General features: G+C 43.3%; 1 protein-coding gene across 1 annotated transcript in view; it reads right to left on the bottom strand.

The window, feature by feature from the left end:
- The window catches only part of LOC124025126 (calcium uniporter protein, mitochondrial-like), a 32,124-nt gene extending 21,952 nt beyond the window's left edge, over positions 1-10,172 (bottom strand). The window contains exon 1 of the mRNA XM_046338794.1: positions 9,838-10,172. Coding sequence (XP_046194750.1) covers positions 9,838-9,948 — 111 coding nt within the window. The 5' untranslated portion in view covers positions 9,949-10,172. The remainder of the gene's footprint in view (positions 1-9,837) is intronic.
- Between the last annotated feature and the right edge of the window lie 4,713 nt (positions 10,173-14,885).

Genomic DNA, 14,885 nt, shown 5'->3' on the forward strand with positions numbered 1-14,885 from the left:
CCTTACTGACATCAGTGTTTCATTCATAGATGGTTAAAAAAGGGGCAATCTGCAGTTGCTATATTCATTTTTGGATTTATACGTGAACGATATGTAACTATTTATTCTTGAAGAATATAACTTAAATGCCCCACGAGTTTAGTTCAACTGTTGTACCCCCATCAGGACCCATCAGACTGAGTTTAGTTCAACTGTTGTACCCCCATCAGGACCCATCAGACTGAGTTTAGTTCAACTGTTGTACCCCCATCAGAACCCATCAGACTGAGTTTAGTACAACTGTTGTACCCCCATCAGAACCCATCAGACTGAGTTTAGTTCAACTGTTGTACCCCCATCAGAACCCATCAGACTGAGTTTAGTTCAACTGTTGTACCCCCATCAGAACCCATCAGACTGAGTTTAGGAAACCCTGCAGATATGTTAGTGAGAGGAAGCACAGTGGCCATCAGTGGGAGAAGATGGAATGAGATGGATCTGGGCCGACATTCTGATCATTTACTCAACAATGAAACATTTGATCTGAATGTAGTTAGGTATATAGTTGACTATGTTTTGTAGACTTTACCCTTTGCCTGTTTCAAAAAATGACGTTGTTTAGAAGTGCAAAGGTGAATTGTGTTATTGTGCACGCGCACTTCACAGAGTAGGTGTTCAAATGGAAATATGTAAATCCATGCTAGAACGCACCAATAGGATCTCACTAGCTTGTGCTTGGCCCTGCCCACCTGCTTGCTTGGCTCTGCCCACCACTATGGCTCATTTGTTCCCATTTGAAATGACAGGCTGTGGTTTATCGTTGGTACAGCGCTCCGGACAGCTCCGGACCAAATCAAGCACTGCATGTTTATATTCATTCTTACCCAAACAGGGTGCTCCTTAAGATAGTGGTTACTGTGACACTGGCTGACTGATAGGAGTGAGGCAGCAGATTTAGCCACAGAGCGCCAGCCAGCCAGCCAGCCGGACAGCAATCAGACATTCTTCTCTGTTGGGTGACAGTTTAGACAACGTTTGAAGAGAGTGTTTGTGAACTTCTATAACACAGGGTGATCTTTGAAAGCTAGCCACCTATAGCTAGCAAGTTAGCAAACCAATGTATAGCTGGAGCCCTGAACTGGAGAAAACAGTTAGATAGTTAACTTCTAGTTAAGATATTTAGCAGGCAAACATTAGTAGTGAATCACCTCTCTTGTGCTGCTCAACAGTGAATTGTCACGGTCGCTCTGTGTGCCATTTGTAAACATACAATAGAATTTTTTTTAAATTGGCGGTATTGAAAAGCATACCGTCGGTACTTTAAAATAACCCCGATACACGGTACACCGTCCAAGACTACTTGACATTGCCTGAAAATAGTATGTTTATGTCACTACTGTTGTAATTCCTATTTGTTGTAGGCTAATTATACCTGATCACATCTTTAACACCAGTGTATCATTCTGAGGGTTAGAATATGGACAGGCAAAACCCATTTTACAGTCTGAGGTAAAGAACTTCAAAAAGGCAGAAACTCCAATTGGAGGACAATACATCTCAATAGTTCCTCAACTGAGCCTCTACTAGATACCACAGGACTGAAATCCTATGGAAACTCAGCCTCTACTGGATACCACAGGACTGTCACATTCTGACCATAGTTCTTTTGTGTTTTCTTTGTTTCAGTGTTGGTCAGGACGTGAGCATTCTATGTTTTATGTTTCTATGTTGGGTTTGTTGTTTGGCCTGATATGGTTCTCAATCAGAGGCAGGTGTTTATCATTGTCTCTGATTGGGAACCATATTTAGGTAGCCTGTTTTGTGTTGGGTTTTGTGGGTGGTTGTCTTCTGTTTTTGTGTCTATGCACCAGATAGGACTGTTTCGGTTTCTCACATTTGTTGTTTTGGTATTTTGTAGTGTTCACGTTTATGGTCTTTATTAAACATGTTGAACACTAACCACGTTGCGCTTTGGTCTGATCCTTCGTCCACAGAAGAAAACCGTTACAGAAACAATGTTTTGCTTTTTGGAATTCGCTACCTCTCTCTTATTGGAAGGATAAATGTCATCAAAATGAATGTTGCCCAAATTTTTATATTTATTTCAATGTTTACCCATTTTTATTCCAAAATCTTTTTTAATTCACTGGATCAAACATTCATGTATTTGATTTGGGATGGAAAGGTACCACGGATTGGTAGAAAGTCCCAGTGTCCCTAGGCAAAAGGTGTGTCAACCCAATTGTAACGCAGTCTCTTAAAATTAGGAATCAGTTCCGTTTTCCCTTTAGCCTCCGAGGCTTTTCTCTATCAATCAATCAGAACATTTTATTTCCTCCAACTTTGAATGATGGGGCTTTTGCCATTTGGCACTCACTAGGCCTCTCCTCACTAGCCCAATTATTCTTTGATACATTTGCCTCTTTTGCTCAGCTACAGGAAAAGTTCAACCTTCCCCAATCCCACTTTTTCTCCAGACTAGGAACTTTGTCAGAGCTAACACACCTGCATTTCCCCATAGGCCTGCGAATACAGCTATAGAGAGCATTTTTGAGCTGAACAAGCTTTCTAGGGGTGCAATTTCAGATGTATATGCAATCATTCATGACCTACAGAACCCTTCTTTGGTGCCTTTAAAGACTTGATGGGAAAAGGATTTGGGGGAGGAACTTGGGGAAGACGCCTGGGAATCTGTGCTGCACAGGGTGCACTCGTCCTCTTTAGCACTAGACACAGCCTCATTCAATTCAAGGTGGTTCACCGTATCCACTGGTCGGGGCCAAACTTGGAAGAATATTCTCTGATTTTGATCCTACCTGTGTCAGATGTAAAGTGGAACCAGCCACACTGTTGCATATGTTTTGGGGCTGTCATAAACTGTCAGGTTTCTGGGAATTCATATTTAAATGTTTCTCTGATATATGACACTGTTATAGATCCGTCTCCCCTTACAGCCCTTTTTGGAGTACTGCCCATATGTAACCCCTATCAAGACTCCAGTCGGACACTGTTGCTTATACAACTCTTTTAGCTAGACGGCTAATACTACAGAACTGGAAGATGGCAGCTCCACCATCTTATAAATATTGGGTGAGAGATGTATATAAAAATGTCATTTAATAGATGTGGGAACCCCAAACTGTTGAGGCTTGGGCTCCATTCCGGTCTTACTTTAAACAGTCCATCCTCTGACGGCATTCATATTAAAACAAAAATAAGTCTGTATTTGACCCCCTATGACTTAAAGGCGGGACGAGCATTTCTTTTTTTTTTGGGAGGGGGGTTAAGGTGATGATGATGTGCTTATTGATTGACCTGAGGATGCCTTGTTCATCTTGCCCGGTCAGAGACTTGTTTTGAACTTGTTTTGCCCTGTTTTTTTTTGTTTTTTAAAAACATTTTGTTCACGCTTACATGAAATTATTATTCATTTTTTTCTTTTAAAGCATTGTAAACTTTATTTTTGGTCCAGTGGATGGTCGGTCTGTGGCCATGACTGTCTGTGAGTGGTTGCATTTCTCCACCCTTATCCCTTGACTGTTCACAGGAACAATGGTGAGGTGTTTGCTCTGTCCCAGTACTACAGATTGCCCTTTAACCTTTGTAGCCTTCTGCCTGGTGCGTTTAACCTGTCTAAAGTACAGTATCTTTAAAAAGTTTTTTTTTTTATATTTGTATTTTTTCTAGTTGAGTATATTATTAATATTGTTTTGTGTTGTCTTGTGTGTAAAACTGAATAAACAGTAAAAGAAAATTAAAAAGAGAGAAAAGTAGTGCACTAAATAGGTAATAGGGTGCCATTTGGGACACATCCCTACTCTATAATAAAGAAGTGTGGTGCGGTCCGATGGGGGAAGGGAATACTAATGAAGAGTCTAAACGGACACACCGCATTCATTACATTGATACCCTGGACATTGGAAAATCCAGGGTGCGATGAATCAAGTCTAGACTAATAGTTTGTATTTGGCCTCGGACTACAATGGATATTTTTGTTACTAGGAGGATGGTTTAAAAGCGGATTGTCAATGGCCTATGATCTGCAAGGCATTTAAAGGCCTACGTGATTGAAGCTAGTTGTCACGTCCTGACCTTTGTCTCTTTTTATGTCTCTGTTTTAGGTTGGTCAGGGCGTGAGTTGGGGTGGGCATTCTATGTTTTTGTTCTATGTTTTGTATTTCTGCTTTTGGCTTGGTATGGTTCCCAATCAGAGGCAGCTGTCATTTGGGGTCTCCGATTGAGAGCCATACTTAGGTAGCCTGTGTTCCCACTATGATTTGTGGGTAGTTGTTTTCCGTCTTTGCGTTTCTGCACCAGACAGAACTGTTTCGTTTGTTTCCACTTTGTTGGTTTTTTGTTCTAGTGTTCAGTTTCTTCATTAAATGTACCATGAACATGTACCATGAACATGTACCATGAACATGTACCACGCTGCACCTTGGTCTACTCCTTTTCCACCAACGACAATCGTTACACTAGTGGTGCAGACCTGAGCAAAACAATGTTGGTTACACAAATGGAATAGCAGGATGGACACTTGACTAGGAGGCTGTATAGAACTGAAGAAAGCAATGATGGTTACACAAATGGAATAGCAGGATGGACACTTGACTAGGAGGCTGTATAGAACTGAAGAAAGCAATGTTGGTTACACAAATGGAATAGCAGGATGGACACTTGACTAGGAGGCTGTATAGAACTGAAGAAAGCAATGATGGTTACACAAATGGAATAGCAGGATGGACACTTGACTAGGAGGCTGTATAGAACTGAAGAAAGCAATGATGGTTACACAAATGGAATAGCAGGATGGACACTTGACTAGGAGGCTGTATAGAACTGAAGAAAGCAATGTTGGTTACACAAATGGAATAGCAGGATGGACACTTGACTAGGAGGCTGTATAGAACTGAAGAAAGCAATGATGGTTACACAAATGGAATAGCAGGATGGACACTTGACTAGGAGGCTGTATAGAACTGAAGAAAGCAATGTTGGTTACACAAATGGAATAGCAGGATGGACACTTGACTAGGAGGCTGTATAGAACTGAAGAAAGCAATGATGGTTACACAAATGGAATAGCAGGATGGACACTTGACTAGGAGGCTGTATAGAACTGAAGAAAGCAATGTTGGTTACACAAATGGAATAGCAGGATGGACACTTGACTAGGAGGCTGTATAGAACTGAAGAAAGCAATGTTGGTTACACAAATGGAATAGCAGGATGGACACTTGACTAGGAGGCTGTATAGAACTGAAGAAAGCAATGTTGGTTACACAAATGGAATAGCAGGATGGACACTTGACTAGGAGGCTGTATAGAACTGAAGAAAGCAATGTTGGTTACACAAATGGAATAGCAGGATGGACACTTGACTAGGAGGCTGTATAGAACTGAAGAAAGCAATGATGGTTACACAAATGGAATAGCAGGATGGACACTTGACTAGGAGGCTGTATAGAACTGAAGAAAGCAATGTTGGTTACACAAATGGAATAGCAGGATGGACACTTGACTAGGAGGCTGTATAGAACTGAAGAAAGCAATGTTGGTTACACAAATGGAATAGCAGGATGGACACTTGACTAGGAGGCTGTATAGAACTGAAGAAAGCAATGTTGGTTACACAAATGGAATAGCAGGATGGACACTTGACTAGGAGGCTGTATAGAACTGAAGAAAGCAATGTTGGTTACACAAATGGAATAGCAGGATGGACACTTGACTAGGAGGCTGTATAGAACTGAAGAAAGCAATGTTGGTTACATTGAGTGTGGAATAAGGCTGGATACTACAACTAATGGGTTCTGACAAGTCTGCTTTAGCTGGAGGTGAATCAGTGACAGTGAGCTGGCTAGTTCCTGCTCTGCAGCTGGGGGGGGGGGGGGGTCTCGCTCACTCTCACAATACAGATTTATAGGAACATCCATCATTACCATCCTCATAGTTTGTTGTTGTGTGGGCCAACAGTTAAGCAGCGAGTGAAATTACAACTCCATTCTCCTGGCTTTTTGGAGGATATTATTTGGCAACCCACATTTCCCATGAAATCAGGATAAATCCCCAATAGGCTCTGGTTATAAAGCAGGAATATGGGAGTGCAGTGGTGGCAATATGCAGCCATAGACCTTTAAAATGACAGCCCACTATACAACAGCCGATTTTATCCAATTGAGATCTGACAAAGGAGTTACTATAGCTTCAGCCCTCAGGCAAATGCCATGCAGAAGGCAGCATGGATGGCTAGAATAACGATGGATGGATAGAGTGGTTAGTGGTTGAGACACCATAGTGCTCTGGCTCCCCAGTCTCCCAATTACTGTCATACTGGAGTGAAATATGACCCGTGTTGCTAAAGCCACCACACATTGTTGCAGTGTGGGGTGTGCTGAGAGAGCGACCTCTTTGTGCCAGATTACCTGCAGTATATGGAACCTCCTGCCACACCCATAACAACAATGCTAACGGTCTCTAACTATTGAATTGTTGTCCTCATTCATTTATTTCTGTATTGTCCTGTTCATTGTTATTACTCATTGAGTATTAATATTTTTCCTATTTTTATTATTATTATCATCTATCTGAGTCATCATTGATTTAATAGCCACAGACAGAAAGACTCAGCAGAGAGCAGAGAGCAGAGAGAGCAGAGAGCAGAGAGAGCAGAGAGCGAGAGAGAGCAGAGAGAGCAGAGAGCGAGAGAGAGCAGAGAGCGAGAGAGAGAGAGAGGAGAGCAGAGTAGAACCAAGCTCCTAGCTTCCTGCTGTTAACGTTTGGCTTATACACTCTGGACATGTGGAAGGGCATATTGAAGGACATACGGCCCATATTCATATTCCCTGTTACTCCTCAACTCAGCATTTTTCATGTTTGCTTATCTGGGCCGAACCAAGGTGCTCTTGTTTCACAAAGGCAGATAGAGATGGGAAGTGGCACTGACAGTCTGGAATCATGCAAGCTACAATGACTAATACATCCAGTTAAAAATAACCCCAGGGGTTTTCATTTCCAAAACACGACATCCTTTAACTGCAGTCTGCTGTAGCTAATAACGCACTTCTGGATTTTAAACTCTTTTAATACTCAGCACTCTAAGGTGAAGAGTCTGGCCTGTTCCATATTAAATCGAGAAAGATCGCATCAGGGGTCCTATTCAGTTGGTGGATATGTTTTGAAAAGGAGACCAGGGGATAAGCTACTAACCATATTGTCCATTGAGAAGACAATGTATGAATGAATGAGTGACATTTCATTTTCGTGTCAAATCACCAGTTGGCAACCCATCCCTTACGGGATTAATTGACACATAAACAAACATTAAAATCATTAACTGTGATAATTCTTGCGGTGTTCGGTGCACCGCATAAAGAGGGGACATAATAGTAAATAAGCTTATCCAAGTATTAATTACACAAACAGTTCCCTGCTGAACACGACCCTGACAAACAGATAGATGGGCAGCCAGTCAGATCTAGTGATTGGACGACTGACTCGCGTAATTCCCTCCAATCACGGCTCTAGATGGATAAAAGCCTCTCAATTACACACTGACTCATCAGACAAGAGGGCCTGTCAGGAGCAGATAAACAGTGTGTGCGCATCTGTCAGTGTCTGGTGGGGGGGGGGGGGGGGGGTACGTGACAACCTTTTTGTAACGGATGTGAAACGGCTAGCTTAGTTAGCGGTGGTGCACGCTAAATAGCGTTTCAATCGGTGACGTCACTTGCTCTGAGACCTTGAAGTAGTAGTTCCCCTTGCTCTGCAAGGGCCGTGGCTTTTGTGGAGCGATGGGTAACGATGCTTCGTGGGTGACTGTTGTTGATGTGTGCAGAAGGTCCCTGGTTCGCGCCCGGGTATGGGTGAGGGGACCGTCTAAAGTTATACTGTTACACTTTGAGGACCTTCCCCTCCGGAAGCCGGGCTGCGTTCACAAGAGTATCAATCTACCCAGATGTTCTGTGGTGATAGTCATTGATGTGTGACTATGAAAACTCAACTCCCCCTTCCATTCTGGCTGACAGTGATGTGTGGTGCTGTGTAGAAAATGTGGGGAAATTGTACACCGAGTATACCCTCGCATTAGGAACACCTTCCTAAAATTGAGTTACACCACCCCACCATTTGTCCTCAGAACAGCCTGAATTCGTCGGGGCATTGACTCTACAAGGTGTCGAAAACGTTCCACAGGGATGCTGGTCCATGACTCCAATGCTTTCTTCCCACAGTTGTGTAAAGTTGGCTGGATCTCCTTTGGATATGGACCATTCTTGAGACAAAGAAGAAACTGCTCAGCGTGAAAACCCAGCAGCGTTGCGGTTCTTGACACCTACTACCATACCCCGTTCAAAGGCACTTAAATATTTTGCCCTGCCCATTCACCCTCTGAATGGCAGACATTCTCAATTGTCTCAAGGCTTTAAAAAAAAAAATCCTTATTTAACCGGTCTCCTCCCCTTCGTCTACACTGGTTGAAGTGGATTTAACAAGCGACATCAATAAGGGATCATATCTTTCAGCTGGATTCACCTGGTCAGTCTGTGTCATGGAATATTTTGTACACTTAGTTTATTCACCATATGTGATGACGTTGCACAAATGTAATTCCCCACAGAATGACCGAAGTGAAGTGCAGGGTCAGAGAGACAGAGATACAGCACAGCAGCAAGGTATGGGGACACGTCTACTGGGATCAAAGCACATTAAATGACCCCTCAGGCCCCGGGCCAAGACATCCTATCCTATTGGAAGGCTGGCTGCACCTTCCTTAACAACACTCTTGTGCTTTGCTGACTGGTGTCTGCCAGACAGCCATCATTCTAATGAAACAGTAAACAGTTCATTAAGGAGGCCCGACATCACACACACACACACACACACAGTTTATATTAATCTGACACACGGGTGAGGTTTCACATAATTCACATTGCATTCTTCATTAACTTGGCAAAGAACCTCATTAGTGTCCTCATTAGCCCTTGGGGACTAGGTATTATTATTCATTGCCATGCCAACACTCTGGGTGACATGGTGTTGACATTCTAGTTAGGAAATCACTGAGCTCTTAACAGTAACTTATTAATAATGCATGGGATAGGTGACACTTTAGTGCAGTCATCTGGAGCTAAGGAGAACAAGAGGGGAAAAGGAGGACAAAGAGACAGAATCATTCAATTCAAGGAAGAGTGTGTGTGTGTGTGTGTGTGTGTGTGTGTGTGTGTGTGTGTGTGTGTGTGTGTGTGTGTGTGTGTGTGTGTGTGTGTGTGTGTGTGTGTGTGTGTGTGTGTGTGTGTGTGTGTGTGTGTGTGTGTGATCCCCAACAGGTCTTCTGCATTCAGTTTCACTACATTATATGACTATATTCAGAGAGAGGAAAGCTATTTAGTCCTCATTTAACAACATGTCAAGACGTGATGGAATGAATGGGAAAACCCTCTCTTGATTCAATGCTTTGCTAATTGAAATGCATCACTGTATTCTCCAGACTGCCTATATCTTTTTCACGGTAGGCCTGTTGATTAGTTCAAGGATCTGGAATTCTGTTACAATCCAGTGTACTTCAAAGTAGTGCCATTTAAGATGGAAACGAAGACAAAAATATTTGAAACAGCGACGTGCATGACACCCTCGCTCAACAATCTCACTATTTGACAGTTCATTAGAACTCTACCGGTTTCCCAAACCAACAGAGCATGTACAGTGCAGGCCTACAATAACAGACTACTGTGCAAAACTTGTGAAGACACAAAACCCTAGTTTGGATGTCTACATAACGACGCAGCGGTCCCATCTATGAAGTCTTGCTACAGCGAGGCACTCTCCTTTCACTACTCCCACACAGTAGTTTCAGTTTACCGTATGCAGTAATTTCACCGGAGATCGGGTTGTTTTGAGTGCGTAGGGGAACGGTTTAGTACATCCGACAACTCCAGCACGGAGTTTGGCGACCATTCGCAACGAAGCCATCGTCGTTAAATTAGTCCATGCGTTCTGGCATACTGAGCAGTAGAACACGTGTAGGAAACCTGCCTAGTAGCAGGATCTTCGTATCGTATTCCAGTCAACAACGGACTGTTTTGCGTGTAAACAGACCAAGGGCGGGTGAGATAAGAGATAGGGTCTGAGCACAGCCCGAGAGAGAGCAGCGTACCGTTTCCTCCGTGTGCAACAGTCAGTGGTGACAAGCAGCGCGCGCCCGCGTGACAGACTTTATTCTCTTCCCTTTGGTGGATGTCACAATAGTAGAGGTCGGGTATGAATGGGCCATGCAGCATGGCGACACGTCAGAACAGAATGCATGTATATGTCATAATACCGTATCTTATATAATACAACGGGAAGAGTGGATTCCTTTTAGAATGTTTGAGTGTTCAATCAACAGAATGGGCTTCATTACATTTACATTTAAGTCATTTAGCAGACGCTCTTATCCAGAGCGACTTACAAATTGGTGCATTCACCTTATGACATCCAGTGGAACAGCCACTTTACAATAGTGCATCTAAATATTTTAAGGCTTCCAGTAGAGGGTTTATTAAAGCAATCGATTCTGTTAGAGGTTAAGGAAGTACAATGACATATACAATTACATCATATTTCAAACCCACCGCTGGGATAATATAGACTACCCAACTAAAAGGTCTCTCTCAATTCAATTCAATTCAAGGGCTTTATTGGCATGGGAAACATGTGTTAACATTGCCAAAGCAAGTGAGGTAGACAACATACAAAGTGAATATATAAGGTGAAAAACAACAAAAATTAACAGTAAACATTACACATACAGAAGTTTAAAAACAGTAAAGACATTACAAATGTCATATTATATATATATATATATATATATATACAATGTACAAATAGTTAAATGACACAAGATCAAATGAATAAGCATAAATATGGGTTGTATTTACAATGGTGTTTGTTCTTCACTGGTTGCCCTTTTCTCGTGGCAACAGGTCACAAATCTTGCTGCTGTGATGGCACACTGTGGAATTTCACCCAAACGATATGGGAGTTTTTCAAAATTGGATTTGTTTTCGAATTCTTTGTGGATCTGTGTAATCTGGGGGAAATATGTCTCTCTAATATGGTCATACATTGGGCAGGAGGTTAGGAAGTGCAGCTCAGTTTCCACCTCATTTTGTGGGCAGTGAGCACATAGCCTGTCTTCTCTTGAGAGCCATGTCTGCCTACGGCGGCCTTTCTCAATAGCAAGGCTATGCTCACTGAGTCTGTACATAGTCAAAGCTTTCCTTAATTTTGGGTCAGTCACAGTGGTCAGGTATTCTGCCGCTGTGTACTCTCTGTGTAGGGCCAAATAGCATTCTAGTTTGCTCTGTTTTTTTGTTAATTCTTTCCAATGTGTTAAGTAATTATCTTTTTGTTTTCTCATGATTTGGTTGGGTCTAATTGTGCTGTTGTCCTGGGGCTCTGTAGGGTGTGTTTGTGTTTGTGAACAGAGCCCCAGGACCAGCTAGCTTAGGGGACTCTTCTCCAGGTTCATCTCTCTGTAGGTGATGGCTTTGTTATGGAAGGTTTGTGAATCGCTTCCTTTTAGGTGGTTGTAGAATTTAACGGCTCTTTTCTCTCTCTCTCTCTCTCTCTCTCTCTCTCTCTCTCTCTCTCTCTCTCTCTCTCTCTCTCTCTCTCTCTCTCTCTCTCTCTCTCTCTGTGTGTGTGTGTGTGTGTGTGTGTGTGTGTGTGTGTGTGTGTGTGTGTGTGTGTGTGTGTGTGTGTGTGTGTGTGTGTGTGTGTGTGTGTGTGTGTATGTGTGTAGCTAATACATCTCTATACCCTAAAATGTCTATATCCTAGAATGTAGGCCTAATACAGGGTATTTTGTGATGTATTTTATCAGACAGATACTGACCTTCAAGGCCAGCAGCAGTTGATGCTATGGAAAGGGACTGCTAAATGAATTGAATTGTATGTAAATGAGGGAGCAGTGGGACAGGCAGCAGGACAAATGACATTCAGTCTATCACCTTATTATAAAAATAGAGAAGGTCGGTCGGGCGGTGCCCGAGCTTTTAACAGGGCCAGAGACAACTAGGCTACTCTCCCAGATTGTAAACTAGAAAGGCTTAGAAAAGAGGCAAAAAGAAAACATGTCATACACAAAGTACAAGAAGCTACCTCTATAATCTGTCCCTTTACAATCACTGAACTGACATGATGGGTTTACCTCTATAATCTGTCCCTTTACAATCACTGAACTGACATGATGGGTTTACCTCTATAATCTGTCCCTTTACAATCACTGAACTGACATGATGGGTTTACCTCTATAATCTGTCCCTTTACAATCACTGAACTGACATGATGGGTTTACCTCTATAATCTGTCCCTTTACAATCACTGAACTGACATGATGGGTTTACCTCTATAATCTGTCCCTTTACAATCACTGAACTGACATGATGGGTTTACCTCTATAATCTGTCCCTTTACAATCACTGAACTGACATGATGGGTTTACCTCTATAATCTGTCCCTTTACAATCACTGAACTGACATGATGGGTTTACCTCTATAATCTGTCCCTTTACAATCACTGAACTGACATGATGGGTTTACCTCTATAATCTGTCCCTTTACAATCACTGAACTGACATGATGGGTTTACCTCTATAATCTGTCCCTTTACAATCACTGAACTGACATGATGGGTTTATCTCTATAATCTGTCCCTTTACAATCACTGAACTGACATGATGGGTTTACCTCTATAATCTGTCCCTTTACAATCACTGAACTGACATGATGGGTTTACCTCTATAATCTGTCCCTTTACAATCACTGAACTGACATGATGGGTTTACCTCTATAATCTGTCCCTTTACAATCACTGAACTGACATGATGGGTTTACCTCTATAATCTGTCCCTTTACAATCACTGAACTGAAGTGACATGATGGGTTTACCTCTATAATCTGTCCCTTTACAATCACTGAACTGACATGATGGGTTTACCTCTATAATCTGTCCCTTTACAATCACTGAACTGACATGATGGGTTTACCTCTATAATCTGTCCCTTTACAATCACTGAACTGACATGATGGGTTTACCTGTCATGTTTTGTCATTAATTATCATGTCTTGTCCCTGTGCTTCCCCTTCTATTCGTTTCCCTCTGCTGGTCTTATTAGGTTCTTTCCCTCTTTCTATCCCTCTCTCTCCCCCTCCCTCTCTCACTCTCTCGCTCTCTCTTCTCTCTATCGTTCCGTTCCTGCTCCCAGCTGTTCCTATTCCCCTAATCATCATTTAGTCTTCCCACACCTGTTCCCGATCCTTTTCCCTGATTAGAGTCCCTATTTCTCTCCTTGTTTTCCGTACCTGCCCTGTCGGATCCTCATCTATAATTCACCGTGCTGTGTCTATGTTTTGCCCTGTCGTGTCGTGTTTCCCTCAGATGCTGCGTGGTGAGCAGGTGTCTGAGTCTGCTAGGTTCAAGTGCCTTCCCGAGGCAACCTGCAGTTCTCGATCAAGTCTCCAGTCTGTTCTCGTCTTTACGAGTAGTATTATGCTTTTTGTTTTGTAAAGTTTCTTACTGGATTAAAAACTCTGTTTTCGCCAAGTCGCTTTTGGGTCCTCATTCACCTGCATAACAGAAGGATCCGACCAAGGAATGGACCCAGCGACTACAGAGGCTCGTAACACTGCCGTCAAGATCCAAGGAGCCATGCTCGGCAGACACGAGCAGGAATTGTCTGCTGCTCGCCATGCCGTGGAGAACCTGGCCGCTCAGGGTTCCGACCTCTCTGGACAGTTCCAGAGTCTTCGTCTCGTGCCACCTGTTACTTCCTGGCCTGCCGAGCCTCCGGAACCTAGGGTTAATAACCCACCTTGCTACTCCGGGCAGCCCACGGAGTGCCGCTCCTTTCTCACCCAGTGTGATATTGTGTTCTCTCTCCAACCCAACACATACTCTAGAGAGAGAGCTCGGGTTGCTTACGTCATTTCACTCCTTACTGGCCGGGCCCGAGAGTGGGGCACAGCTATCTGGGAGGCAAGGGCTGATTGTTCTAACAATTACCAGAACTTTAAAGAGGAGATGATTCGGGTTTTTGACCGTTCAGTTTTTGGTGGGGAGGCTTCTAGGGCCCTGGCTTCCCTATGCCAAGGTGATCGATCCATAACGGATTACTCTATAGAGTTTCGTACTCTTGCTGCCTCTAGTGACTGGAACGAGCCGGCGCTGCTCGCTCGTTTTCTGGAGGGACTCCACACAGTGGTCAAAGATGAGATTCTCTCTCGGGAGGTTCCTTCCAGTGTGGACTCTTTGATTGCTCTCGCCATCCGCATAGAACGACGGGTAGATCTTCGTCACCAGGCTCGTGGAAGAGAGTTCGCATCAACGGTGTTTCCCTGCTCCGCATCGCAACCATCTCCCTCCTCTGGCTCTGAGACTGAGCCCATGCAGCTGGGAGGGATTCGCATCTCGACTAAGGAGAGGGAACGGAGGATCACCAACCGCCTGTGCCTCTATTGCGGATTTGATGGACATTTTGTTAATTCATGTCCAGTAAGAGGCCAGAGCCCATCAGTAAGCGGAGGGCTACTGGTGAGCGCTACTACTCAGGTCTCTTCATCTAGATCCTGTACTACTATGTCGGTCCATCTACGCTGGACCGGTTCGGGTGCTACATGCAGTGCCTTGATTGACTCTGGGGCTGAGGGTTGTTTCATGGACGAAGCATGGGTTCGGAAACATAACATTCCTTTCAGACAGTTAGACAAGCCTACGCCCATGTTTGCCTTAGATGGTAGTCATCTTCCCAGTATCAGATTTGAGACACTACCTTTAACTCTCACAGTATCTGGTAACCACAGTGAGACTATTTCTTTTTGATTTTTCGTTCACCTTTCACACCTGTTGTTTTGGGTCATCCCTGGCT

This window comes from Oncorhynchus gorbuscha, unplaced genomic scaffold, assembly GCF_021184085.1.
Source record: "Oncorhynchus gorbuscha isolate QuinsamMale2020 ecotype Even-year unplaced genomic scaffold, OgorEven_v1.0 Un_scaffold_2186, whole genome shotgun sequence".
In the NCBI taxonomy this organism is placed as follows: Eukaryota; Metazoa; Chordata; class Actinopteri; order Salmoniformes; family Salmonidae; genus Oncorhynchus; species Oncorhynchus gorbuscha.